Genomic DNA, 27,643 nt, shown 5'->3' with positions numbered 1-27,643 from the left:
CAGCCCGCACCCCTCAAGTTTTCTAGGGCCATCTTCCTGGAAAGGCGGGATTCTGCTCACTCCCAGCTGTTTTCCTTAGGCTCTCCCCAAGTCTGGTCCAGGTTTCTGCTTCCTCTGGATTCAGATAAAGCATACTGAGTCTCTTCTCCAGAATGGGCTAAGACCCACATCAGCTGCCATCTCCAGGGAGCCCCCGACACCCTTCCCTGGGACAGGCTTCACCCCTCTTTGTGGCATACCAGCTGTGTCTGCCAGACTCCAACGCCATTCACCTGTTTCCTTTCCTGTCTTTTGTAACTCTGGCCCCGAGTTCCTTCAGGGCCTCATTTATCTCCAGGTTCCTGTGAGTCTAGCACAATACTCAGTAAACGATCATTGGACAGATGCTCATCTGACCCTAAGAACTGGGACCTGCCATTATCCCCTTTCTGATGGAATAAGGCTCAGAAAGACATGGTCATTTGCCAGAACTTGCTCAGAGGACTTACGTATCTATTTTTTTAAAATCGCCCTCCATGTGGGTGGCAATTTTAGCTTCACGTATTCATCAAATACATGGAGCCTGTCTCTTCTGGTTGCTTGGGCTACAGCAGTTACGGAACAAAGACCCTGCCCGCTCATGAGGCTTCCATTCTAGTGGGGGGAGATAATCAATGAACAAACAAGGTCTGTATAGTATGGCAGATGGTGGCTGGTGCTTTGAGCTTTGAGCACAGTAAGGCTGGCCAGCAGATACAGGGAGTGCTTGGGGGAGGGATGCTGGGGGATCAGGGGAGGCACCCTGACCAGGTGATATTTGAAACCAGGTGAGGGAGGGAGCCCTGTGGCTACAGAAGAAAGAGTGTTCCAGCAGGAGCAGTTGCAAAGGCAAAGGCCCAGAGAGGATGGGTTGTTTGGGGTGAAGAAAAAGTAGGAAGGAGATGGGGTGCTGGTGTGGAACGAGTTGCCATTTCCCGAGATGGGGCCGATGGGAGGCCTAGGTGTGGATGAGGGCCGTTATTAGGAGCTTGGTTTTAGATGGGTTGAATCTGAGATCTCTTATTAGACTTCTAGGTATAGATGTAGACTAAATGTAGACTGTTGGATATATGAGTCAAAGGTCATGGGAGTTCTGGGTTGGAGGTTGCAAAAATGTGGGAGCTGTCAGTTGTACAGATGGTATGAACGTCACATGCTGGATATGAATAAGAGGAGGACAAAGAACCCACTGCTGACTGGACTGAGCACCATGGAGGTCATGGGTGACCTTGACGAGAGCTGCTTTGGTAGAGTGGAGGAGGGGCATTAGGTCATCATAAGAACCTTTTGAGCTTGGTAATCATCACACCAATTTATAGGCTGGGATGGGAAGTGACTTGCCCAAGGTCACATAGTGACAGGGCAGTGACTTCATTCAGGTCCCATGTGCTGCATGCATGTTCATTTCAGTGTATCATGGCCACTTCCGTAGGGGTTTTCTTGATCTGACCTTTGAGCTTCTGAGTTTTTCTAGAGGGGCTTTTGGGGTTTGGGGTGGTGATAACGAAATGGGCTGGCAACCAGAAAGATTCAGTTAGGGCAAGCCCCTCAGGCCTCTGCCCCCCACCCTTAATTCCTAAGGCCCTTTTCTCAAACATGGACATCATCAAAGTGTCATCAAAGTGCCCAGAGAGGCAGCAGATAACTGAGGAGGAGCTCGAAAAGGCCCTGGAGGTGGATACTAAAGATCTCAGCAAATGAAGAAATGCTGAATCGCAAGAATCTTTTGGGTCCCTGGTTGTCTTCCTCTGATTAGTGCATTTGAGAATCTACAAGTACTCACCATCAGCAACACGGTAGTATATTATCTGTTTAGCTTCAGGGTTACAAAGTGCCTTTTTACATGTGCACTGTCTCATCTAATTAATCATTCTGATTAACCTCAGACTCATAGTGTTGTGAGAAACCTCATGGATCATCAGGTTTTGTGGTTTCTAAGTTGTTTTCCTTCCACAAAAACCTTGCTAGGGAGCACAGGATGCTAAACAGATGATAGATACTCTGTTACACTGCTAATAGTGATTACTTGTGGATTCCTACTACTAATCAGAGGACATGTGTGAGTGATTGGAAAGGAAAGTGGGTAGTCAAGGAGATGTGGAGGTCAGTGGGGGATTATAAGGGGGCCCTCCCTCCTAGGGACAGTCCTCCTCTCTGATGCTTAGTAGCGCTGACAGTGGGGGTGGGGAGGTGCAGAAAGATTATGAACTCTTGCAATCAGTACAAATCTCATGGAAAGGTTTTGAGGCAGTCTGCTTTCTTGGGGGACACCAATTTCCTTTTTCCCTCTGGGATGCAAAACTGCCCTCAGGGTATCTGATCTTCTGTTCCATAGGTGGAAAATGGGGACAATAAAAGCCACCTCATAGGGTTGCCATGAGGACAGAGTGAGATAACGTGTACACATTGCTTGGCACATCAGCGGGGTTCAATGCATGGTAGTTGTTACCAATGCGTTCTAGTTCCTCCCCTCTTCCCTAGACTTACTGATGTGATGCAATGAAAGGCAAGGAGCTGAGGGTGAATTAGTGGGTGAGCAGCTGGAGAAGCAAGAGAGCCTGGCTCTGCCCTCCTTGCAGAGGCTAAAATGCAGGCTGTCCACAGTGCACAGGAAGTGAGATTTGCTTAGTGGCTGAGCCAGGTGGGCTGGGGGATCTCCTTTACTGTGAGTATGCTGGCCTCAGAAAGGAACTTTCCTTTGCCATCCTGTGAGGATGACAACTGGGAAATAAACATCAGGTGACCATTAGACAAGCTGGATTGCAGACATCCCTCCTTCCTGATTTCTCGAGTGCTTCCGTGGGAGTGGGCATCATTTTAACACTCCCAGACCCCTCTCTTCCTTAAGTCCAGGCCTGAAAGACAGGTGAGCCCAGAGTCTAGGCTTTTGTGCCTACCTAGGTCCTGCCTGCTGCCGTCAGAACAGTACCTTCTCTGGGGTTGACACTAACACTGATTTCTGCTTTTGGAGAAATTCATTCTGTCTACTGGCCAGGTGTACCTTAGTTATCCTCACTGTTCTTCTAAAGACCATACCTTAAGCCAGCAAAATCATTCTACAGGGCCTTTGAGAGACAGGTATGGGGCAATGTGTGTGTGTGGCTGGGGGAGAGGTAGTATCTCACCCACTAGATGGCTGAATCAACTGCTACATCATGGAGAGGATCTGTACTGCTCTTGACAGGATGCTAAGATGGGCAGAATCTGGAGTCTTCAGTTGGTGTACATTAATCCAGTTAAGGGATCCTTGCTCCCAAACCTAGCCAAACTCAGCCTTCCAGCCCACTGGTAGGAAAGTCCAACAATCAGTTTGGAGTAGAAAGGTCTGGATTTGATTGAAGCTAGTTGGATGGGAGGTGGAAGGAGAGGGTGAGCGGCAGGGGCCAGCTCATGGGTGTTTTATCCCTCTTTGAATATTCTGATGAACAGCAGCTGTGCAATTTCTGGACACACCAGTAAGCTGCACTGGAAGCAGAATCCTGTTGGCATCAAAATTGGTTTTTGTTCAAAACTTCTGCTGCTTGTGGTCTACATTACCATGGACGGGTGGGGGCAGGCAGCACACAATTATTTCTGGAAGGGATGTGCCTTGTTTTTGCAAGCTCTTATTATTCCTCCCCCAATAAAAAAAAATTATTGAAAGGAAGGAAAGATAATTCTATCGATCTATACATTTGTACCTGGATACTAAGGTGTATGATGTATTTAAGAGGGCCCCACACACATTTATGTATCTATGTGCCAATAATATAAGTATACATAGCCTCGCCAGTTTCTCCTTACATGCTTTTACATTAAAATATTTCTTTTGACCTCCACACTCAGAAGCCCAGGAGCATAAAAGGCTCCAAGACTGAGATTCAGGCTACACCTCACCCCCACTTCTCTGACTGGTGCTAGCCATGAACTTTTAAACTTTGCCTTCACGCTAGACTGTACGAGGTGGGAAATGGGACTTCTATGTCTTGTCGTCACCTCCAGCAGTACCCAACCCATTTTCCCAGACGCCAACCCAGTTCACGCCCACGTAGGTTTACCTGCTGGAGGACACTAGGGAGACAGCGTGGGCGCCGCTCCACAGCATGCAGGAAAATAAAGAAAACCTGTGTCCAGCTAAGCCCGTCTGTAAAGTGGGCTTCCAGCCACATCAAGATGGTGGGAACGGCCAGACGTACTGCCAGCTCCAAGTTTGGAACCATTTTCTGTTGTTGCTGAACCGTGACCTCCCTGCACCTCCCCTGTTCACTCTGGTCCCTGGGCCAGCCAACGCCTTGGGGGCACCCTGATTGCCAAACAGGAAAGTAAAAAATAGCACACATTTGAATTGCAGAGGAAAAACTGAAGCAAATAAAGACATTAATTCACAGACCAAATAGGCGGATTTGGGGTTGGCCAGCGATTTTACTTTGGAAGGACTTTGCGAATCTATGTGGGAGAGCAGAATGTTATTTAATTTTAGTTCAGTTTAATGCAGTTTTGTTTTTGTAAGGAGAACGCTGGTGTGGCCTCTGCACTGGGTCATCTCTGCTTCAGTCTTTCTGGACCATGACCATGGGATCTTGTTTGGTACTGGCAGGTCACTCTTGGGCTACTATGGATGATGAGATGGGACAGGTACCTATGATGGAGTGGGTGCTCCAGGCCTAAATAACACCTTTAAGTTTGTTTTGACAAGTTAATGTGTGCTCCCCCACCTCTCCCTGAAATTTTACAAGACCAGAGTATTTTGATCAGCTTACCTTTCTCCTCATCCTAAGCAGAACCCCCAGGTTTTAGCTTATAGTGCATGTTAGAAGCCTAAAGATACTCTGTATGGACACACATAACAAAAGTCATGGTAGTGGTGGTAATGCTAATAACAGTGACAGCAAACACATAGGGTTTGGGATGGGCCACACACTGTCCTCAGTGTTTGTGCTACTTAACCCTCACAGCAACTTTATGAGATACTGTCATAGATTAGGAAACAAAGGCACAGAGGGGCTTAGTAACTTTCCTAAGGTCACACAGCACCAGTGCTGGGATTCAAACCCAGGCAGTCAGGCTCCAGGGACCTGGCTCTTCAATGCTATGTCATGTTGCTGCTCTACTAGTAATAAGTATATCACTTATAAGCCACGTGATGGGCACTGGGCCAAGACAATCAGAGATATTTAGGAGGAAGGAGCTCTGGGGACACAGGGGTTTGCCTGAGGCTGCATGGTAATTAATGGTGGAACTCAAACTCAAATGTGGCTTCCTGATTACAAAAACTTACTCTCTTTTCCCTGAACTATTCTCAGATGAAAAGGTTCCAAGCTCAGACCATTTCGGGGTAAGGAAGGAATTGACTCACTGTGCATGCGGAAGCTTCCAGAAGTACCCAGCTTTATAGGCCAGGTCTGCTTATGACATGTTATGTCTAAATGAAGTCAAGCCATTTTTGAGCCAGGAAAGGGTAGACGTTGCTATTTAAAGGAATCCCTTTTGCTTTTTTTCCTCCCAAGGCAAAGACTCACTCCTTCTTTTACCTTCTGTATTAATGAAGAAGCAGAAGATGGAGCCAAATCAATTCAGGAAGAATCAATAGGAAAGTCCTGGCAGACATGCCTTCTGCCCAACAGTTAAGCTGTTACAACCTGCCTGTGGGAGTTAATGTAGAGGAAATAGTCCCTGGGGCCTCTGGGAGGATGGCTCCCTGCCAAGGATGCTGTTTCAAAGTCAGACACAGAGGTGGGGGCAGAATCTTTAGGGAACTTGGCCTGGGATCTTGCCAAGCTCTCGTTTTTACAGCAGACTTGGAAACAGCCACTTGCCTCTTCCCAAATTGAGCTGCCTCTGCTGAATTGCTAACTTTGCCACTGGGCTCCGTGTTTTGCCATCCCTGGCAAGTAAGGTTTGGAGGGGCCATTGATTCATCTGGATCCTGACTTCAAGTCTGACTGGGAGAATAGGCTCCAAGCTCATCTGGGAAGAAACAGGATAGGATTCAGCTGGGGTAGGGGAGTTGGTTCCTAGTAAGGAAACTTTTAAGAGATTAGAGACAAGGAATTGAGAAACATGGTGGGACAACCAAAACGGGGAAGGATAACGGAGTTACCAGAATAGGCAGGTAGGGGTGTGTGTGTGTAGGGGTGTGTGTGTGTGTGTAAAGGGTAAGCTGTTTAACAAACATTTATTGAGCACCTGCTCTTTTTTGGGCTAAGTGCAATGTGAGGTAAGAAAGAGTGATAAGATCCTAGAGCTGGAAGAGTTCAATTTGTGATTCAAACACGGCTGCTATAAATGCAAAATCCACTCCATTCTGGTCAAAGTCCTAGCATGAGAGCATCCAGCCCCCTTTGATGGAGACACTCTCTGCCCCCATGACAGCACCGCCTCAATCCCCGACTTTGTTGCTAGTTCTTGTTATTAGATGACTTGTTCTTTGGCTGAGCCAATGAACGCAACTTCTTTGCAGTTTCTGAGTTCTGTCTTCAATATCTGTCCACTTGCTGGTTTGACAAATATTTGAAGATAGCTTCTTCACATACAATAGAAAAAGAAGCCTCTTATAATCTCCAGGTCAATCCCTCTCTTCTCTGTGTTCTTACTGCATGTAGTAAATGCCTTTCTTCCAGCCTTTGTCACACTGGGTCTGTCTAATTATTTTTGTATACATAGTCGACTAATATTTACTGAGCAACTCCCTTCTACCAGATGTTGTAGTAAGAAATTTCATAAGGTTTTTTGCTTAATCCTCATTCCAATTCCCTGACATAGGTAGTACATCCTCTTTACAGATAAGAAAATTGAGGCTCAAAATGAGGAAATGGTTTCACTTCTCTGTCAGTTTCCTCATCTGTGTAATGTGGATGCTAATACTGACCTTGTAAGGCAGTTGTGAGGAGTAAATAAGTAAAATGTACTCTTGCATATAGTAGGTGTGCGATAAATGGGAGCTATTTTTTCCAGTAACAATCCTTCCATGGGTCAGCCCATCCCATTTTTATCAATGATGATGATAATAATGATGATATTAATAACATTAATATACACTCTGTCCAAGACATAGTGCTGAGAGTTTTTCACACGCATTATCTTGCCCAATTCCTTCAATTCAGGTAACTGGTAACATTATTATCCTGTTCTGTAGAAGAGGAAATTGGAGGCCAGAAACAAAGTTACTTGCCCACAGTCATAATAGCCATAAAGAACAGGGCTGGGATTGGAAGAGTCTGGTTGGCTCCTAAGCCTCTGCTCCCAACTGCTTCTTCCTCTACCACATCCTTATTGAGCTGCTCTCTACTGCATCCCTTGCCATCTAAGTGCTGGGGACCAAGGGCCCCATCAGAGTGCCAACTGGGGCATGGAGGTCAAACTGGGGTACATCACAACCCTGTGGGTGTATTAGGATGCATGCAAAGGAAGAGTCCCAAATGAGGTAGATCTCAGAAAGCGGTCCTGGTAGAAAGAGAATAGGTCTGGGAGACCATGGGATTGTCAGAGGTGCGATGGAATGAGGGCAGGAGGCTCTAACAGAAGTAGATTTTGGATTATGGAGAAACCACAGAGTCACTCCTCCAGGGGTGAGTACAGCCTTAGAAATTTCCAGACTGCAACTATGAGCGTTTAGGGAAATTAACTCCAAAGATGTCTGTCTTCTCTTTCTCTTCCACTCCTCCCTGCCCACCCCCATCCCAGTGTCTCTTACCTGAATGCTTGCTCTTATAAACACAATCATCTATTCTAGTTGCTTCAGAATTACAAAGAAAACAATTCCAGACATACTGGGAGCTGGATGCCTACCCTGAGATGTGGTCCCTAAAGTGGTTCAGGCCTCCCTAACTTCCCTGTCTCTGTCTTGCCTTCTTCTACAGTGATCCGGGCCAAGGTGGTGGGGAAGAAGCTGGTGAAGGAGGGGCCCTTTGGCACACTGGTCTACACCATCAAGCAGATGAAGGTGAGTGACAGCAGCCTGATCCCAGGATTCAGGAGGGTTTGGGTTTTTTTTGTCAGAGTCTTGGCCAATGGAGGCAAGTGGGGTTGGACTTAGGGTGTGTGTTTGCTCAGTGTCTGAGCCCCAGTCCTAGCCCCTCCACCTGGCTGGAGAGGGCATAGATGAGGCAGCAGAAAGGGACAGGTGGTGGTGGTGGTGCTGGCTGCTTCATCCCAGAGCCAGGGCCAGTGGAGTCCCTCAGAGGCAGCTGTTAAGAAGCTGCGCTCTGGAACCAGACAGCAGAAAGCCCTGTTACCTAGTAACTATGAGACACTGGCCAAGTCACTGCCCCTCTCTGGACCTCAGTCTTCCCATCTGTAAAATGGGGGGAGGGATGTTGACTAGATCGTCTCTACAGGCTCTTCCGAGGTCTGACGTTTTAGGATTCAACAATGCCTGCTGGTTTTATGCAGTCACTGAGGTTACAACTTAGGTTTAACCTCTCAAAACTTTACATTAAACTTGTGCTGATCACAGGAACCTCAAGCCAAAGTAGGAACTTCACCCTCTCTCCCTATTTTCCCGGCTTTAATTGTCTTCTTGCATCCCATTAGTTAGCATCGTTTACAAAGCATGTTCACATAACTGAGCATATTTGTGAGGATGTTAACATTATGAAGCACATTCAGGAAGTATGCCCTAAGAAAAAGCACATCCGATTCAAAACCTAGGGAGCCTGCCTCCTAGTCTCAGCTCCATTCCTTCCCTTGGCTCACTGGCCTTAGAACTGTCCCTTTTCCTGGGCTCAGTTTTGCCATATGTCAACAGTGTGAGGTTGGGCTGGGTACCCCTAAGAGCCCTCCTGGCTCAGGCATTTCAGGATTCTAAGTGCCCTGGGACATGGGCTGTGTTACTTCTAAGCAGGAGCTGGTTTGGGTGCCTCAGCACAGAGGACTGGGGCTCGACCCTGAACAACTTGGCAGCTGGTCCACCACTCCACCTTTGTAAGCACCTCCCTACATGCAGCACTCTGTGCCAGGAGCTGTGGAGGCCACAAGGAAGATGCGGTTCCTATGTTTAGGAACTATAGTCAGGTGGGAGAGAAGACACATGTGCAGGACTAATCAGGAGTCCGAGATGGGGGTGTGCCCAGGTCCCAGGGGACTGCTAGCCCTTGTACTCAGTGCTCACATTTGCATTCCCAGCAATTAGGGTGGGACCGGCAGGCAACAGGGACTTGGTAAATGCTTGTCCATCTAATGAGGGGACGAGTGTGAGACGCACTGGCCTGAAACTCCCGAGGAGACAATTTATGGGTAGAATTGAGAGGGGGAGTGACAAAGCCCCTGGGTTGTAACCAACCATCTCAGAGGCAGACCTCCAGGCCTCATAATTCCTGCATCCTGAGGCCTGAGGTTAGATGTACCAAGTTTGTGGAACCTGTTGCTTTGGATTCAATTTTGGAAACATCCACAGCATTCTGGTTATGTAATGTCCAGAGTCAGCCCTGGCCAGCTGCCCTTGGCTGCCCAAGCTTGGTCATGGGACCAGCTTATGTCTTCAGATGGCCATGGGGAGGGAAGAGTGGGTGGAGAGGGGACCAACAAGAGCAATAACAACCCAAAAAACCCACTGTGCAACCCCTGGAAGCTGGCAAGCAAATGCAAAAGCAGATTAGACAAAAGCAGAGGTTCAGGAGATGCATTCCCTGCCTGCTCTGGAATAATCCTTCACATTGTGAGACGCACTATGGTCAGCAGAGAGCTGGGAGGGGAAGAGGCTGGGAGCAGTGGTTCCTAAGTTTGCCTAGCTTCTCTCCTTCCTTCAAGGCCTGGATGCCAGGGTGACCAGAGGCCCTTGCTGTGGGCAGAATGTCCCATTCCCCCCTCACTGGGAACAGCCTCTAAGCAGTGTTTAGAGGCCAAATAACATTTGCTCACCCATCCACTTCAGAGCACACACACCCACTCCCAGGACACGGGTCTATTTGTTGTCCATTCACCATCTTTCACCCAGGTCCATGGATCAGAGTGCTGGACGTTAGAAAATAAATTCCCTTGATTTACTTGTGACAGAGGCTCAAAGGGAAATGAGTTGTCCAGAATCACACATTTAATTAAAGCTAGATCTGGTTCCCAAGCTGAGGTGTCAGGGTTCCTTCCCAATCCTGTGTGCTCTTTACAGTGACTCCCAAAATATCCATCTTACTTTGATCATCAACCACTATCTAGTACGTTTTATTAACTCTGCCCTGCTACCAGCCCAATATTAGATAACCTATAGAACTGGTCATTGCCCTTCTATCCAAACAGCCCCTGGATTCTGCTGGTCTCCAGGTACCAGTCTGCTAATCCAAGAAGGTACAAGACATAGGAGTAGGAGTAGGCCATTCAGTCACCCTCCCTCCCTCCCTCATGTCCTTTCTTCTCTCCCTCCTCCCCACGCTCTCAGTGCTTCTGTGCTTTGCACTGTGCTTTTTTGAGCTGAGGATGCAAAGATATATATATATTTTTTTGGCGGTACACGGGCCTCTCACTATTGTGGCCTCTCCTGCTGCGGAGCACAGGCTCCGGACGCGCAGGCTCAGTGGCCATGACTCACAGGCCCAGCCGCTCCGCGGCATGTGGGATCTTCCCGGACCGGGGCATGAACCCGTGTCCCCTGCATCGGCAGGCGGACTCTCAACCACTGCAGCACCAGGGAAGCCCCAAAGATAATTGTTATAATGATGGGGGAACAATTCTCACCACAACCCTGTGAAATAGATACACATTATCCTTTATTTTGCAGGTGATATTTGGAAAGGCTAAACAACCGTCAAGATTGTCCAGTCAGAAAGTAGTAAACTAGAGCGAAATTAGCATTTTTGCCTACAGGGAGATTACAGAGCAGTGGAGCAGCAGGCTGATTCATCATTCCCACCCACTTTGGGGGCTCCCCCCACCCCATTTGTATCTAGTTCCCCTAGGGAACAAAAGGAGGTTAACTTGGGTTTGTGGATTTGTCATCCAGCAGTGTAGCTCTTGACTTGCAAAGGGTGTATGGAAAAATATCTTTGTAGGAGGGAAGGGGGAGAGGCCAGAGAGGGGAGTCTGCAGGAGTTTTGGCACTGGTCCCTGGGCGCTTTGTTCTAGCGGATTAGAGTCTACCCCAGAGAGTCAGCCGGGGAAAGCAAGGACTCCCTTAGAGCAGGACTAAAGGAACGGGGAAAACGTGAGAATTTGAGCTGCTCTGTCTGACCTCTCTTCTCTCTCAGAGTTCCCACCCCCTCCCCCCAAAACCTCTCACCAGATGAAAGGCAGGCAGACCCTCTCCCATATGCTAATTCCAGGGCCTCTGGTCCTCCTCTCAGGCATCTCTTGAGTGTGCAGTGACCCACAGGTGTGTTTGGGGGCAGGGGAAGGGTGTTAGAATGTTGAGGGAGCTTATTGCAAACCCAAACATGGAGATTCGCTGGGGCTGAGGTGCTGGGCTGTGGTACAAAGGTGGAAGTTTCCAGAATTGGATGTTCTAATCTTTGGGGATCTTATCTCTTATCAGGACCATGAGAAAGCATCTGCTTTGCCTGTAGCTTTAGTTTATGCCATGGAGACATGCTCTCAGGCTGGCTGCAGGGGACAGCACGTGGGGGACATTATGTCCCAGCTGGTCTTGGGAAAGGCCCATGGGGAGGCCCGCTGGTCATGTGCTGTGCATGTCCTGACTCTGGGCAGGACAGATCTGCTGGACAATCGGAATGCTTGGCCCCCAGTGACTTCCTTCCTTCAAGACTTTGTCTAATCAAATGATTAATAGCATTTGAAGCTATTTGAAGCTCCAGCTGGAAGCCTCTCTGACCGCCCCAGCCTATGGGGAACTGTTCTCCTCCTCCAAATGCCTGTGACTCTGTTCTCGTGTGCTCTGCCACCCCAGCTAGACAGCCCATTCTGTGAGAGAAAAATCCATGTACTTGGTACCTCAGTCAGGTATCTAATGTCTCTGAAACTCGGTTGCTTATAAGAATCAGTTGTGAGTTTAAATGAGTTCATGATATAAAGCAGTATCCAGCACAGTGCTGTAGGCATGCCAGAAATATCTGACATAGTGGTGACAGTTCATGCTGCAAGTATAAAGACCAGACATTCCATAAGAAATAGGGAAAACTCCCCAAACTCAAAAATTTCTTTCCCACGTTATTTGTCCCTTCACCCCAAGGGAAGTTAACTTCTTAGAACTTCATGTAGATACTACCACAAAGCGAAGCCAAGCCCAGAGGCTTGTAGAGTCCAATGTGGTATATATACAATATTGCAATTAAATATTATAATGGAATATTATTCAGCCTTAAAAAAGGAAATCCTGTCATTTTGACAACAAAGATGAACCTGGAGGACATTATGCTAAGTATAAGCCAGACACAGAAAGAAAAATAATGCATGATCTCACATATTCGTGGAATCTAAAAAAGTCGAATTCTTAGAAGCAGAGAGTAGAATGGTGGTTACCAGGGTCTAGGAGGTGGGGGAAATGCGGAGATGTTGGTGAAAGGGTACAGATTTTCAGTACTGCAGGATGCGTAAGTTCTGGAGAGCTAGTGGACAGCATGGGGACTATGGTTACCAACACTGTACTACATACTAGAAAGTTGTTAAGAGAGTAGATGTTGTGTTCTCACACATAAAAAGGTAACTATATGAGGTGATGGATGTGTTAACTAGCTTCATTGTGGTAATCACAATGTATACATATATCAAAACCTCCCCTTACACTGGTACACTTTTTATCTGTCAGTCATACCTCAGTAAAGCTGGGGGAAAAAAGAGCAACCTGTCTACGTCTGAAACCGGCTTTAACTACTTGCACTTAAGTGATGAGGCTGGGCAAGACATGTAGGAAGAAGAGGACCAAATCCTTCCCTCTGCTTATTACGAACTTTAGTATAACTGGCTTTAAACTAATTTTTACTAAAGGTATGCCAAGTGCTATTCTAAGGCATTTAATTCTCAAAAACGCTATATGAAGTAACTGCTTTGCCCCAATTTACAGATGAAGAAACTGAGGCCCAAAGATGGTACGTAACTTTCCAAGAGGCAAATAAGTGGCAGAGACAAGATGCAGACTCTGGCTGTCTGTCCACAGAACCCAAGTTTACCATTAATCTTCCATTGCATCGGCTGGATCAGATTAACACCCTTTCCAATTCTGAGATTCTCAGATTCTCTGATTTCAGGACATTATAAACCTGTTATAACCCTCCTAAGTTTGTCAAACCAATTCTCGGTCTCTATGACTACAAACCTAATAATACTTTAGGATACTTTAGGACCAATACTTTAGGATACTTTAGGATCAATATTTAGATCAAACTGGATTATTATAAAGAAAAGACAACAAAATGAGTAAAACCTGCCTTTACCATACATTTACCATATTATTTTCAGAATTGACCCTGAAAGGCAGCTCTGTATTTGTCAGACTCAGTCATTTATAATGTGTTAAGATTTTGGCTCCATATGCAAGTGCTAGAAACCATATTAAAATAAAGGGTTCTTCAATTCAAAAGTAGCAGAGATGCCAAGCTGATTTCAACAAGCTGAGTTCTTACTGGGCAGGGGCTTGATTCTTACCCATAAAGCAGAAAAGAGATACAGGGGACAGACCAACATGGAATAAACTGAGTCTCCAACAGGCTGGCCTGAAAGACCTAGAGAGAGTACTGAGTTGGAACACTTGCCAAAAAGTCAAGGGTCATCCACACCAAAGTGAGAAGTTGTTGGGCCTGGGAGTGAGTACAGGGGACGTTCTCCCGAGGCCACACTTGATGGCATGCACACAGCAGCACCCTTAAGCATGGTTCCTGTTAAAGCCAGAGAGGCACCATCCATCACTGAGGAAGTGGGGGGTAGGATGGGACACGCCCGTGCTCCCCGAGAGCACAGCTCAAAACTGAGAGGACAGCACTTCTCGCTGCTCTTGGCTGCATTTCCTCATTCATCTGGAGAGCCTCCCGGGAAAAGAGGGTTAAGAAGGGAGGCCAGGTAAATTAAAAGCACCTGCACCGATGGTTGCACACAATTAGAACAGCACTCCCCTTAAAAAGGCAGAGGCTCCCAAACCCTGTCGGTCCAAGAGACCCTTTGTGATGGCAGAGGGCCTCACCTACCCCCGCCAGCCAGTCGCCACTTAAAAGAAGATGGGGAGAAAGAAAAACAGCCCATTAGACTGAATGGGAGGCACTTAGATGAGACACCAATGAGGTGATGTCTGGCTTTTTATTACCATTAGTAAATTACTTATGCATGCCAGGAACTAAAATAGAGACGTTGTCTTATTGGAAACCCTTGGGATAAGCCTAGAGACCACCAGCCATCCAGGGCCTGTGTACTCTGAGAACTGGGGGATAATGGGATTCGGCAACACCTCGGTGCCCCCTCCCACCTCCACCAGCTCACATGGTTAGCAGTTGTCTCAACAGATCCGGGCCCACATAATGCTCGTGGACTTGACCTGGAATAACCAAGTGGGTTCAGCCTCTGTTACATTCACACCAGTGGCTCTGAGCGCATGCTTACAAAGGAGGCACGATAGCTATAAATGGCACCTGCCTGCATCAGAGGCCCTTAGCCATGAACTTGTGAGGCTGCACTGGGAGACAGCATAGGATAATGGTTAAGAGCAGATTCCCCTGCTTGGATGCCTACCCCTGCTATTCGCCAACCGTGTGGCCTTAGACAAGCCACTTAATCTGCCTAGGCCTCAGGCTCCTCATCTGTAAAATGGAATGGGAGGTGTGACTAGATGGATGGGAAGGCTTCTCGGGGAAGGCACCACCCATGGCTCAGACAAGTGAGGAGCAGGTGGCCTCGTCTCTGAAGTGAAGACCCTGGGGTGGGTAGGTCAGTGACCGGCCACACAGTGGCCTATTAGGGGAATCCGATCCCACAGCCCAAATGACAGCATGTGTTCTGAGCCCTGGTCCCCCTCTCATGATATTCCTTCTGCCCACAGATGTACCGAGGCTTCACCAAGATGCCCCACGTGCAGTACATCCACACAGAAGCTTCCGAAAGTCTCTGTGGCCTTAAGCTAGAGGTCAACAAGTACCAGTACCTGCTGACAGGTAATGGCCAAATCCAGCATCTAGGCCAGGGTTTGGCCAAGGTCCACTGTTCCTTCACTTTAGAGGATGGAGAAGGAATGGTAGACCCAGCAGTGTTCTCAGGACTTTGGCGATGAGCCCACTGACTTATAAGGAATATCTAGTGTTGAGTCCATCTTGCTTGACCAGTGGTGGGAGCTTGAAGTTCCTACAGTGAGGCTGGATTTTAGTCTCCGCTCCACCACTGACTCTGGGGAGGAAACCTAGTTTTGCCTGGTTTTGCAATTTCTCAGCTTTACTGTAAATGAAAAGAAATTGCTAGTACCTATTGCTCTCCACATCTTAGGACAACCTATTAGGTCTGTCTTTGAAACTTATCCACCTTTAGGCAGTCAACGTAGAAAGGAAAAAACAAAAGCAAGATCAAAAAGCCATTGACACGGGAAGAGAATAGTTGGTCTCTGGCCCCAGCTCCAGTGCTTACTGGGTTTGGGACCTTCTGCAAATCGCTTAACCTCTCTGAACTTAATTTTCTGTATTTGGAAAATGGGAATACAACTCATCCTAAAAGGTGTTGGGGAGGATGAAATAAAACCATGGGACTGAAGAGTACGTAGCACAGTTCCTGGCCTAAGGGGGTTACTCAGTAGGTATGAATTCTTCCTCTTCTGGCTGGGTTCTGGACAAAATAACCCCCGCTTGTTGTCCCTCTCCTCCTCTAGGCCGTGTCTATGATGGCAAGATGTACACAGGACTGTGTAACTTCGTGGAGAGGTGGGACCAGCTCACCCTCTCCCAGCGCAAGGGGTTGAACTATCGATATCATCTGGGTTGTAATTGCAAGGTAAGCCCCAGGGAGAGCAGGCAGGGGAGGTGCTGGCTCGCAGCCCCAGAAACATCAGCTCCTACAGTACTGGGCACTGGGCCGTGAGGCTGGGAAGGGTGTGCATGTCAGGCCTGAGCAGAGGGGCAGGTCCGAGAAGGAGTGGTGAGGAATGTTGCACCAGGCTGAGCAGTGAAGAAGGCGAGGAAAGAATGACTTTCTGCTGTAATATGTGCTGCCCACTTGGCAGCTGCCAGGGCATGAGGGCTCTTCAGCATCCTTGGCCCCTCCCGTGGCTCAAGGTTGTGGCAGGTACAGGATCCTTACGTTGGCAGGTCCTGCCCAGCAGCCCCAAGTGGGTTCACCTAGGCAGCTGACGCACTGGTGGCCCCCGCCCCAGGTGGGCAAGCTGGCGCAGGACTGCTGATACCACTTGCTGCAGAGGGTCACTCTTCAACCTGGCCCAACTCCTTGACCCAAGCACAGGGTCAGGGCACACAGCCTTGCTGCTGTGGGAGGCAGTTAGGCCATTCTCTCAGTTAATTCTCACAACAACTCTGCCAAATGGGACAATAGTGATTATGACTAGTACAGTTTTAATTGTCCCCATTTTGCAGAGGAGGAAACAGAGACCTAGAGAGCTTAAGTAGCTAGCCCTAAGTCACACAGCTCACTAAGTCTGATTTCTAGCCTAGGGCAGCTGGACTCTACAGTGTATGCTTTAATCTTTCTAATTTCTCAATTCCCTACAACAGCTGAGAGCTCCCGCCTTTGCCTGTTACCATTTGAGAGGGAAAGCACTCCCAAATGTCTAATTCTACCACTTTCTGGCTGTGTGACCTGGGGCAAGTTACTTAACCTCTCTGAGGCTCTATTCTTTGTAAAAGGGAGATAAATCTGTTATGAGAATTAAAGAGAATAATATAGAAGCACTTAGCAGAATGTCTGGTACACAGTAGGTGCTCAATAAGTATTGGTGAGTGTTATTTATATTATTTTCACTAAGGGAGTGATGTGGCTGGGCTCCACCTGCAGTGGTCCCAAGTTCTGAATCCAGTCTCAGGCAAGCATCAGGCCTAGGTCCACCACAGCAGGCTCCACCAACCTTTGGTTGTTATCTCACTGCAGATCAAATCCTGCTACTACCTGCCTTGCTTTGTGACCTCCAAGAACGAGTGTCTCTGGACCGACATGCTCTCCAATTTTGGCTACCCTGGCTACCAGTCCAAACACTATGCCTGCATCCGGCAGAAGGGTGGCTACTGCAGCTGGTACCGAGGATGGGCCCCCCCGGACAAAAGCATCATCAATGCCACAGACCCCTGAGTGCCAGACCCTGCCCCAACTCACTTCCCTCCTTTCCCACTGAGCTTCCCTTGGACACTAACTCTTCCCAGATGATGACAATGAAATTAGTGCCTGTTTTCTTGCAAATTTAGCACTTCGAACACTTAAAGGAAAAGCTATGCTGTCATATGGAGTTTATTTGGAACCATCCTCCTGGCCCCACCCTTCCCTTTCTTTTTGGTTTTGACATCACCCATTTCCACCTGGAAATTTTTGGTGCCATGCCGGAAAGAATGAGGAATGTATATTCTTCTTTGTGATGATATAATCTATATTTTTTTAGGAAAACAAAAATTGAAAAACTACCCAATTTGGGCATTGTAATACCTACCCCTCTTTCTTCTTCCCCATCTCACCATCTCCCAGACCCTCCTCCCTTTGCCCTTCTCTTCCCCCTTCCCCAGTACATAAAGGACACAGACAAGGAAGCTGCTGAAAAGCCAACTGTTTCAAATCAGTCAAGGGCAGCAAGCAGATAGACTCAAGGTACGCAGAAGATCTTATACACCAAGGAGATGCTACTGCATGTCCCCACCAGACTATGTCTGTCTGTGTCTGCACGTGAGAGTGAGGGAGGGGAGGAAGAAACTGCAAGAGGGTCTGGATGATGCAGTACACACACAATTCCTCAGCCCAACGATGCTTGGGTTGACCAGATGTTTCTGAGTCTCGAGCAAGCAGCCAGGCCAGAATAACAGAACTTTCTTAGTTGGTGAAGACTTAAACATCTGCCTGAGGTCAGGAGGCAATTTGCCTGCCTTGGACAAAAGCTCAGGTGAAAGACTGAGATGAATGTCTTTCCTCTCCCTGCCTCCCACAAGATTTCCTCCTGGAAAACTCTTTAGTAGATTTGGCCAGGAGCTTGCCTTCATGTAAATTGGAGAGATACAAACACAGTACACTATCCACAGATATAGAACCAGTAGATATGGGTAGAGAATACTATTTCCAAAGTAGCATTTATCTCACCTAGGGGGATGTGTTTGCATACACATTTGCATATACCCACATGGGGACATAAGCTAATTTTTTACAGGACACAGAATTCTGTTCAATGCTGTTAAATACACCAATAGTTTAATCTCTTCTATTTTGTTGTTGTTGCTTGTTTAAAGAAAATCATGACATTCCAAGTTGACCTTTTTTTTTTTTCATTTTAATTAAAATTTGAAATTCTGAGCACCCTCAGCATTCCTCTAATTGGGGTCTTCTGACCTCTGTCCCTCTCCTTTTCTCCTGCTTCATGTTTGGGGCCTTCGTTTAACTGCCTTACTGGCTTGGCTCAGATGGGAGATGAGAGTGAATGTGGGTCAGGGGCCTGGGCACAGGAAGGAAAGCTGCAGTGCCCTGCCTTGGCTAGATGGCCACCTTTCCTGGGTTTGGGGACAACTTGCTCCTCTTCCTCCAGCTTACTGGTGGGTGAATGCCACCTCCTGAGGTCCTCAGCTCATAAAGTTAAAATTGGTGGTCATTGGGAAAGCCTTACTCTGCAATCAGCTGTAGGGTTTTTGTTGTGTTTTTTGAAGTAAAACTATAATATAAATTCTCTGATTAAATAAAATTATTTTAAGTTTTAGTGTTGAAAGTGAGATGCCAAGAGTAGGTGATAATGTATATTTTACAGAATTGGGGATGGTAGGATGGTTACATTTAACATGATTGCTCTGTCTCTTTTTTCAGATTATGGGTATTTATCCCGTATTAGTATTTGTATCTTCAGTTCATTCCACTTTAGGAAACAGAGCTGCCAACTGAAACAGGAGAAAAAAAAAAAAAGAAGCAGACAATACATTGTAATGTCTCGCACACAAATGCAAATGCCCAGGCAAGGTGTTTGGCAGGACCCCGGTGCAGGAAGGCAGTACAGGCATCCGGTTTCCTTGGGATTGATTTCATTACCTACCTTTCACCTTGTGGTTATGACATCTGGCATACAGGAAATGGGGGTGGGGGGGGGCAGGTGGGGGGGGTGGTGCTTTGCTCTCTCAATGGGGCAGCGTGAGCAGGAGAAGCTGAGGTCAGCAGGCCAGTGGTTTTTAAGGGGTGAGCCCCAGACTTGGTGTTTTAAGATTTTCTTTATTTGGACCTCAAAGTCCTATAAGGTGGAACCCCTAACCCAACCTGCACAAGTGCCCTCCCACAATTGGGCATTAGTGTGACCTCCATGAGGCATCTGGCTATTCTTGGTCCCTGGTGGGGTCATCTCCACTCACACAAGGAGGGGCTTGAGGTGAGGCCTGAGCATGTGTCACCTGAAGTTTCCCTCTGAAAAGTTGGTGGAACCACAGTCCCATCTGCCAGGCCCTGGCAAGGAAAACAGCAGGTCCTGAGCAAAGAAGGGTCCTTTGCAGAGTGATGTCAGAGGGCGGTTTTTGAGCTTTCTATAAGCTATAGCTTTGTTTATTTCACTTGTTCACTTACTGTATAATTTAAAGTCATTTATGTAGCTGAGACACTTCTGTATTTCATTCATATCGTGAACGTTTTATTTTGCTAAATCTTATGTCATGTGTAGGCTGTAATATGTGTACATTGTGTTTAAGAGGAAAAAGAAAAAAAAACAAAACCCACACGCCGCCATTTTCCTGAATCAAATTCTACAGTGGAACGGAGGGTAAATACTTCTACTGCGCAGGCAGCTAGACTGGCGAATTGGGGAAACTAGAAGGAACTAGCACTAGAGACTCCTCCAGACTCCTCCCTATCGGCATCCTCGTGGCTTTCTGGACTAGGAGGGAAGAGAGAAAAAATAGCAAGTACATTCACATCCTTGCTCTGAGGCACCTGGCCCTGGGCAGTCTGCTGGTCATTCCCATTCCCTTCTCCCTCTACTCCGTTTGTCCACCCCATTGGGAAGCCACGATTTCTCCTAAAAATCCAGGGCTGTGGGACCTGTGATTCCAAGCTCTCTTGGCCTCCTCTGGCCATCTCTTCTGTCTCCCTATCCAAAAGCACCACACCCAGGCTCTCACCTTTCAGGCCAGTGCTCCATCTGGCCAGGGTAGATAATACTGGGAGACTCCTGTGCTTTAGCCTTACCCAGCCCCAGACCCTACATCATGGCAATCAAGCTACAGCCCATGAGCACCATTTTTCATACCATGGTTCTTGAGCAATTAAACAAATGACTTATTGGAACAGCTGTCTCATAGGAACTGTGGTCCCCAGGAGACAATACCCTCCCCCCCCCGCCTCTGCCCTTCATCATATGCTCAATGATCAACAATATGGATTAACCAAAAATGACACCCAAGTGTTTGGCTCCTGGCTGCCAAAGTAAAAATATCACTAAAATAGTTTTACACAAGAAAAACACTTAAATTCTGACAGCAAAAGCAAAACAAAATGGGGGAGTGCTGGGGAGACAGATACCAACAGCTTCCAAATTGGCTCTTGGGAGACACGAGGAGGGCTCATACTCCAAGGGGAGGGGCTTCGTAAATTCTCCCATGACCCCCACCTTCCTCCTTAGCCGGTCTGCTGTCCTGAGACCCAGAAGTGATGGAGAGAAACCAACCAGAGAAAACCCTGTCTGGAAGGAATGTATTTGTTGCTAAATTTTGTAGCACTGTTTACAGTTTTCCTCCATGTTATTTATGAATTTTATATGCCGTGAATGTATATTGTCTTGTAATGTTGCATAATGTTCACTTTTTATAGTGTGTCCTTTATTCTAAACAGTAAAGTGGTTTTATTTCTATCACACACCTGATAGAGTCTCTTGTCTCCTTGTGTCCTGACTGCCATTGTGGGTTATAGGGATCACAGAGGGCTTTGGAAGCCAGGTCCTGCCTGCTTTGGCTCCTGGTCTGTGCCCACTCCCCTCCCTCCGCTCACTTCTACAGCGTGGACCCACCTGCCCCAGTCAGGTGCATTTTCAGGAGCAGCATCTTAGCTTTCCTCCTGGCTGCTAATCCAGCCCTGACCTTGCTCCCTGATTCTATGGCCAGGGTTCTCCCTAGTTCTATGGAATCTGGATCAATATCGAATTGCCTATTAGTGGTACAGGTATTCCCAGACTGGGCCCCTGACTTGGCCTTCCCTGGTGGGAAGGAATCTTCCTAAGAATCTCAGCCTGGTGGAAGTGGGAGGGGGAGGGGGAGGCTCAAACAGCAGTCCTTGATGCCAAATGCCTGCCTGAAATTCCGAGTAGGGCTTGGCCTAGTTGGGAATGCCAGGAACTCACTACAGCCAGCCAACGCCTCCCAGAACTTACAGCTGGGCCTGTCACCCTCAATGGGCTGGGCTGGCTGCAGACCCCTCACCCAACTTTCATCCCATTGTTGACAGTGTTCCAGGGTATGGCTCTGCCCCTATTTTAAAGCTACTCTATTTTGAGCACCTATCATATGCCAAGCACAGCACCCTATACACATGATCACATTAAATCTCAACAACCCAATGAGGTAGTTCCACTGTCATCCATGGTTTTTGGCTGAGGAAGCTGAGGCTCACAGAGACCCAAGACCTAGTAAGTAGGCAGAACTGGGATTCAAACTCAGGCTGGTTTGAGGATAAACCCTGCATTTTCTCCACGGTGTTCTCACTTAGTTGGAATATGCTGGGTTGCACATGCCCTTCTCATTCCAACCAGTACATCCTGGATTCTATGACTCCTCTCACTGCATCACACACAAGGGAAAGATAATCAATGAGAAATGTTTCTGCCTGGTTAGACTGTCCCCTACCTGGAGACACCTATCAGTGTCTCCAAACAGGATTGTCAAGCTCAGCAGCCTAAGCTTGGGATTCTACAAGCACAGCATCATCCTCAGCTGAGATTACTGAATACCCTATTAACTCTCTTGTTCCCCAAGACTCACATTCCTTGCAAGGCATGCATGGGGCCATGGCCCTGCATTCCTTTGTCCAGTTTAACAAGACCACCGACCATGAAAGCAGGCATGTCACGGCCTATTTCCAGCTGCCCAGAACTCTTGATCCAACTTCTTCTGGCCGCAGGATGAAGAACTCTCCACCTCATCCCAAAAGATGTTCACCTTTCCCACCATCCAAATGGGAGGCTATCCCACATATTCCGAATGGAAGGCTATCCCACATACTCTGAATTCTCTGGGAAGCTCCAACCACTTCCCAGAGACAACCTTGAGTATATTCAAAAGTTGGAATGCGAAGAGGATGCACAAGGAAACTGCCCTTTGACGATCAATGCAAACAAAATATTACTGCTTTTATTAAAATAAGAGTTGAAACCAGGTCCTGCACAGGGCTCAAGGGTTCAAGGTAACATCCAACCTTTGAAACATCTTTCACCTTTATTATCAACCTTTGGTTCCAATATGCCAGCTCAAGTTGTCCCCTGATTTGCTGAAAATTCCCAATGTCCCAAGGAATGCTGTCCATCTTTGTCATTTGCTCTACTGCCTGAATTTTACCTGGAGACCTGACCCTTCTCCTAGGAAAGCCAGGTATTCCTATAGGATGTCACAGCTCTTCCTTAGAGCCTAGGTGGTCAAGGAGCAGCCCCTGAGCCCATCTCCTCCATTCAAATGGACTAAGTACATGGACAACTGTGTTTATGCCATATCACAAAAATAAGCAGAGTAAAAAAGGGCACTCACCATTGGCTTATGGTTGGGGAAAAACGTTTGCTCCACAAGCGGGAACTTCTCAGGACCCAGGGAATGGAAGATCTTAATGAGTTGAGAGAACTAGGGAAGAATACGAGAGAACATTGGTCAACCGTTGTTACCCAGTATGTACCAACCCCTTCATTCCTGCCAGGTCCACTAAGTTCTGCTCAATCACATTTCATAAGCATTTTCTACACTCTTAGCATTTCACACAAGCACAAGCTGCTGACCTTCATGCCATGTTCCCTGCCTGCAATGCCCTTCTTTTTTGAGAGGCATTTGTGTAGTAGTTTATGGTGTAGACTCTGGGTTCAAATCCTCTACCACTTACTAGCTGTGTAACCTTGAAAGTCATTTCAGATTTCTGAGCTTCAGTTTCCTCATTTGTAAATGGAGAAAACAAGAGATCCAACCTGACAGGATTGTTGTAAGGATTAAATATACAGTGTATTAAAAGCAAGCCCTGCTCCATAGGTACACCTGAATGTTGGCTATGTTAGTAGTAAGTATTTTCTCTGCTTTTAGAAACCCCACTCATTTCCAACAGCACAAGCTGCATCCCTTCCACACTGTGCTCCCCCTGCTTCAGCGCTTCCTAGTTTTGCCATGGAGATAGTTACTGTCTCCAGAGCTAGTGGATAAGCTCCTGAAAAGCAGACCTCAGACTTATAGTCTCCTCTATCACCCACCCTACTCAGCACCCTGGGAGTTCATTCTGTGCCCAGCACTGTGCCTTAATATTGGGGCAACACACTGAACACGTAGACCAGGCCTGGAGGAAAGACTGCCTGTGGGCAGATGGTTGGGATAATAATGTCTTGCTGGAGGGAAGCGAGGGGGTTATGGGACCTGGAAGAGGGACAGAGTGGGGGTGAGGATGACTCCCTGGAGCAGATGACATAAGAGAAGGAAGAGGGCACTCCAGGTGTGCAGTGAAACAACTGTGTGCTGGAGACACTCAGTGGTTGCCATGGCTGTGGCCTTGGGTGCAAGGGACAGTGAGAGAGGAGGCTGGAGAGTGATCCATTACAGACCACCAGGAGCCTTAGAGGCCAGACAAAGAGCTGGGAATTCACCCAGAAGGCAAAGGGGAGCTGCTGGTGAACAAAAGCAGGGAAGAGAAAGGTAGACGCTGATCACGAAGAAGAAATATGCTGCAATGTGTGGCCTAACGTGGATGCCCAATGGCTAGAAGAGGAGCTAAGTCTTGTGCCAAACTTACTTTGGGGTAACTCAACACTAAGAGCTCACAAAGAAAGAACAGGTAACTTAGGAACTTTTGGCATCAGGCCAGGATTGGTCTGTAGATTCTTGGGCTGTAACCTGCAGCTGTGGTGCAACACGGTGTCAGTTTAGTGGGCTCGAGGGATCTCAGAAATATGGAAAATGATGGGAGGGTCCCTCATTCTACAGATAAGGAAACTGAAGTCCAGAGAAGGAGAGTAATTCCATAATCAAGCAGGAGTTTTGGATATGCCCAGCTTCACTACCTCCTACTGGCTGCATGATCCTCAGTTTCCTCATCTGTACAATGGAGATATTAGAAACACCTACTATCAGGGTGGTTCAAGGATTAAATATAATATGCATGTGAAGGGCTCAGAGTGCAGTTAGTGCTAATAAATGGTAGTTGCTACCATGACCATGACTATGTGGGAAAACAAGGAAGGTGAACTAATACTACCTAGGACCTTTCTGGGATGTTGCAGGCCTAAAAGCTTGGTTAGGGAAGAATGAGAAGGAGACCAAAGCCTTGGTAACAGTGGTTAAAGACTATCTATATCTATTAAAGTAATGCATGTATGCATTCAATAAATACTGAGTGCCAGCTCTGCAGAGACCTCATTCCTAATACTAGGGACAATAATAGTTGTTACCATTTTTTGAGTATGTACTTAATGCCACCCACCATTCTAAGTACTTTACATGTATTAAGTCATAACCCTACCAGGAGGGCCCTATTCTTATCATCCTTTTACAAATATGGAAAATAAACTCAGAGAGATCAAGCAAGTTGCACAACGCTAATCAGCTCATAAATGGAAAAGCCTGGACCTAGGCAGTCTGGCTCCAGAGCCCATGTTCTCAACCACTGCCCTACCACCAGGAGACCATGCAGAGAGACAAGAAAAGAAGAGATGAGATGGCTAAGAGCTTCATAGAGCACATCCTACATACCCCCCAACCTCTACATTTCCTCTTCCCCTTCTCTGCTTTGTTTTCCCCTTGACACTTATCATGTCATATTAAATATTTGGCATGTCTATTTACATACTTCATGTGCCCCTGCTCACTACAATGTAAGATCTGGGGATTTTGGTCTGATTTGCTCACTGCCATGTTCCTAGAACTTAGAACAGTCCCTGGAACATAGTAGGTGCTCTGTTTGTTGCATGAATAGATTATTTCAAGTAGGGGAGCTGGATAATACAGATGAATGAATAAACATATCATTCTAGGTGGAGATAAGTATTTGGGGAAAAAATAAAGCAGGGTAAGAAATTTGAGAGTATTTGGGGAGTGATGGGGTGATATTTTAGGAAAAGTCTCTCTTACAGGTAACATTTGGATGGAAAGGCATATCAAATGAATGAATATGAAACTAATGAATAAAAGTGGGAGAGGAATCGAGCATTAGGGACTGAAGAGAGATGACTTCAAGTTTGGGTTTCACCCCTCCCTGGCTCCATGACCCTGGGGAGTTCCTTAACAGCCCTAAAGCTGATCTTCCTTTTCTGTAAAATAGAGTAAGGATGCTCACTTCACATGATAGCAATAGCGTGAGCACCAGGCAGCACAGATTTCTAGTATATATTAAGTGCTCAGTAAACAGTGCTGACCTTTAAACAAAAATGATGACATGCTCAAATATTAATAAGAGCAGTAGGGTACCCCCTCTCACCACTAATATTATTATAACATAACACTGTATCACAATATGCTATATAATATCATTAGGTAATAACTACAAGAAGGAGTTTGGGATCTAAGTTGTTTATTCAGTTGCTTTAAAAAGACTCCTTTTAGGGCTTCCCTGATGGCACAGTGGTTGAGAGTCCGCCTGCCGATGCAGGGGACACGGGTTCGTGCCCCAGTCCGGGAAGATCCCACATACCTTGGAGCGGCTAGACCCATGAGCTATGGCCGCTGAGCCTGCGCATCCGGAGCCTGTGCTCCGCAACGGGAGAGGCCACAACAGTGAGAGGCCCGCATACCGCAAAAAAAAAAAAAAAAAGACTCCTTTTATTACTGGGCCTCCATGCTGGGGAATGGGTCCACTTCAGGGCTGGGAGGCCAGCCACGCCTCCCCCTTCATTCCGGGTCAGCCTGGCCCAGCACCTACCACCCAGGGCTTGCTGCAGAAGTTGTAGACGGAGTAGAGGGAGTTGACGGCAGGCAGCCCTCCATACTGGAGGCCGATGACCAGGCTGCGGTAGTCTTCACCCAGGGCCATGCTGTAGGCATGCTGGCGGACAAGGATGAAGTCCGGCTTGAAGGATCTGCCAAGAGAGGGGCCGGCAGCAGTGTTACATACCTTGCATTGATGGAACAATCAGGGCAACAAGCCACAGCCTGCTGGGGATAGCGCCTCAGTTCAGAATGCAGATGGGGTGTGGGAGTATGGATGAGGAAGCTCAGATGCAAACACACAGCAACTGAAAAGTAAAAGGACTGAAAACAATTCATACTTTCTTCTATTCCTTTTTAAGGTTGTTTTCTAAATTTTCTATATTGAACAACTATTTCATTTGCAATTGGAAAAAAATGTATCAAACAATTCAGTGAATATACTGTGATTTTACTAGGCACTACGGTGGATGCACATGTTACTGAGTCGTCACAACTGCCCTGGGATGTGGGTATTGCTGCCATCAACTCCATCTTACAGATGAGCACCCTGAGGCTCAGGAAGATCAGGTCACTTCCGCAAAAAGACACACTGCAGGTAAGTGGCAGGGCCAGGTCTGTGTAGCCTCACAACCCTGGATCTCAACGATGGTGCAACATGGTTTTCTTCTCATATATCTCCAACGGTGTCTTGTCCCTTTCAAGTAACAACCTCTGGAAAGCAGCAAGAGTACTGATGTGATGGCCAAGAACATGCCAGGCTCTTTGCCAGGTCTCTCTGGAAATAAGATCCTGATTAATGCTCACAAGCAAACCTGGGTAAGGTTGGGACTATTTCTCCACCTTACAGATAAGAACACTGCAGGTCAGAGAAGTTGTGAACTTCCCCAAGTCACAAAGCTTGGAGGCAGGAGAGCCACGTTTGACCTCAGGTCATCTGGCTCCAAGTCCACACGCTCTTCCTTTCATCACACGGCTCCAGGTGGATTCACACGTTGTTTTATTCACACTGCCAAGGATCCACCTGTTTCTGGATTCCTCATTTCTAAGTCACACGAGAAAATCAGACTCACAGTAGGTAGGTGGTTTATACTTAAAATGGTGTGATCCATCTGGCTCATCTAGAGTCAGACACTTAGCTTCAAATAAACTTTAGTTCTTTAAAATAATTCAAATATAAATTAAAATGACTCTCAAAGGGAAAAGACTTGCCCCCAGGGAAGACACTTTTTGAATCACTCTGAGCTTGGGCCTTATGGGGCTTGCCCCCAGGGGCTGGCACCCAGGAGCAGGCGCGTAACAAGGACGTGTTGAAGGAATGAATGATGTACATAAACATCACCTCCTGTTCCCAAAGGAAAGGGCAAGGGTCTCCCCGGCTAAGTTGTAACTCGTCCTGAGGGCGGCCACGTGGACGGTGACATCTGGGTGTGGGTGGCATTTGCTCGTGGAAGCAGTCAGTGATGTCACTGTGGTTAGGGTTGGCGTTGGGCTAGAAGCTTGGGACCTGCTATGCCTACAGTCCTGTTACATTCTTA

At 47.2% G+C, this 27,643-nt stretch overlaps 2 protein-coding genes across 2 annotated transcripts in view; one reads left to right on the top strand and one right to left on the bottom strand.

Annotated features, from left to right (window-relative positions):
- The window catches only part of TIMP3 (TIMP metallopeptidase inhibitor 3), a 57,110-nt gene extending 36,242 nt beyond the window's left edge, over positions 1-20,868 (top strand). Inside the window, exons 2-5 of the mRNA XM_004317932.4 lie at positions 7,857-7,939; positions 14,903-15,014; positions 15,716-15,837; positions 16,945-20,868. Of these exons, the coding sequence (XP_004317980.1) occupies positions 7,857-7,939; positions 14,903-15,014; positions 15,716-15,837; positions 16,945-17,142 (515 nt within the window). The 3' untranslated portion in view covers positions 17,143-20,868. The remainder of the gene's footprint in view (positions 1-7,856; positions 7,940-14,902; positions 15,015-15,715; positions 15,838-16,944) is intronic.
- The window catches only part of SYN3 (synapsin III), a 432,411-nt gene that overhangs the window by 281,381 nt on the left and 123,387 nt on the right, over positions 1-27,643 (bottom strand). Inside the window, exons 5-6 of the mRNA XM_019952355.3 lie at positions 26,101-26,257; positions 22,746-22,835 (exon numbers count right to left, since the gene is read on the bottom strand). Coding sequence (XP_019807914.1) covers positions 22,746-22,835; positions 26,101-26,257 — 247 coding nt within the window. The remainder of the gene's footprint in view (positions 1-22,745; positions 22,836-26,100; positions 26,258-27,643) is intronic.

Source organism: Tursiops truncatus, chromosome 11 (genome assembly GCF_011762595.2).
Source record: "Tursiops truncatus isolate mTurTru1 chromosome 11, mTurTru1.mat.Y, whole genome shotgun sequence".
In the NCBI taxonomy this organism is placed as follows: Eukaryota; Metazoa; Chordata; class Mammalia; order Artiodactyla; family Delphinidae; genus Tursiops; species Tursiops truncatus.
The sequence above is the reverse complement of the archived record's forward strand: the minus strand, read 5'-3'. Positions and strand labels throughout refer to the sequence as shown.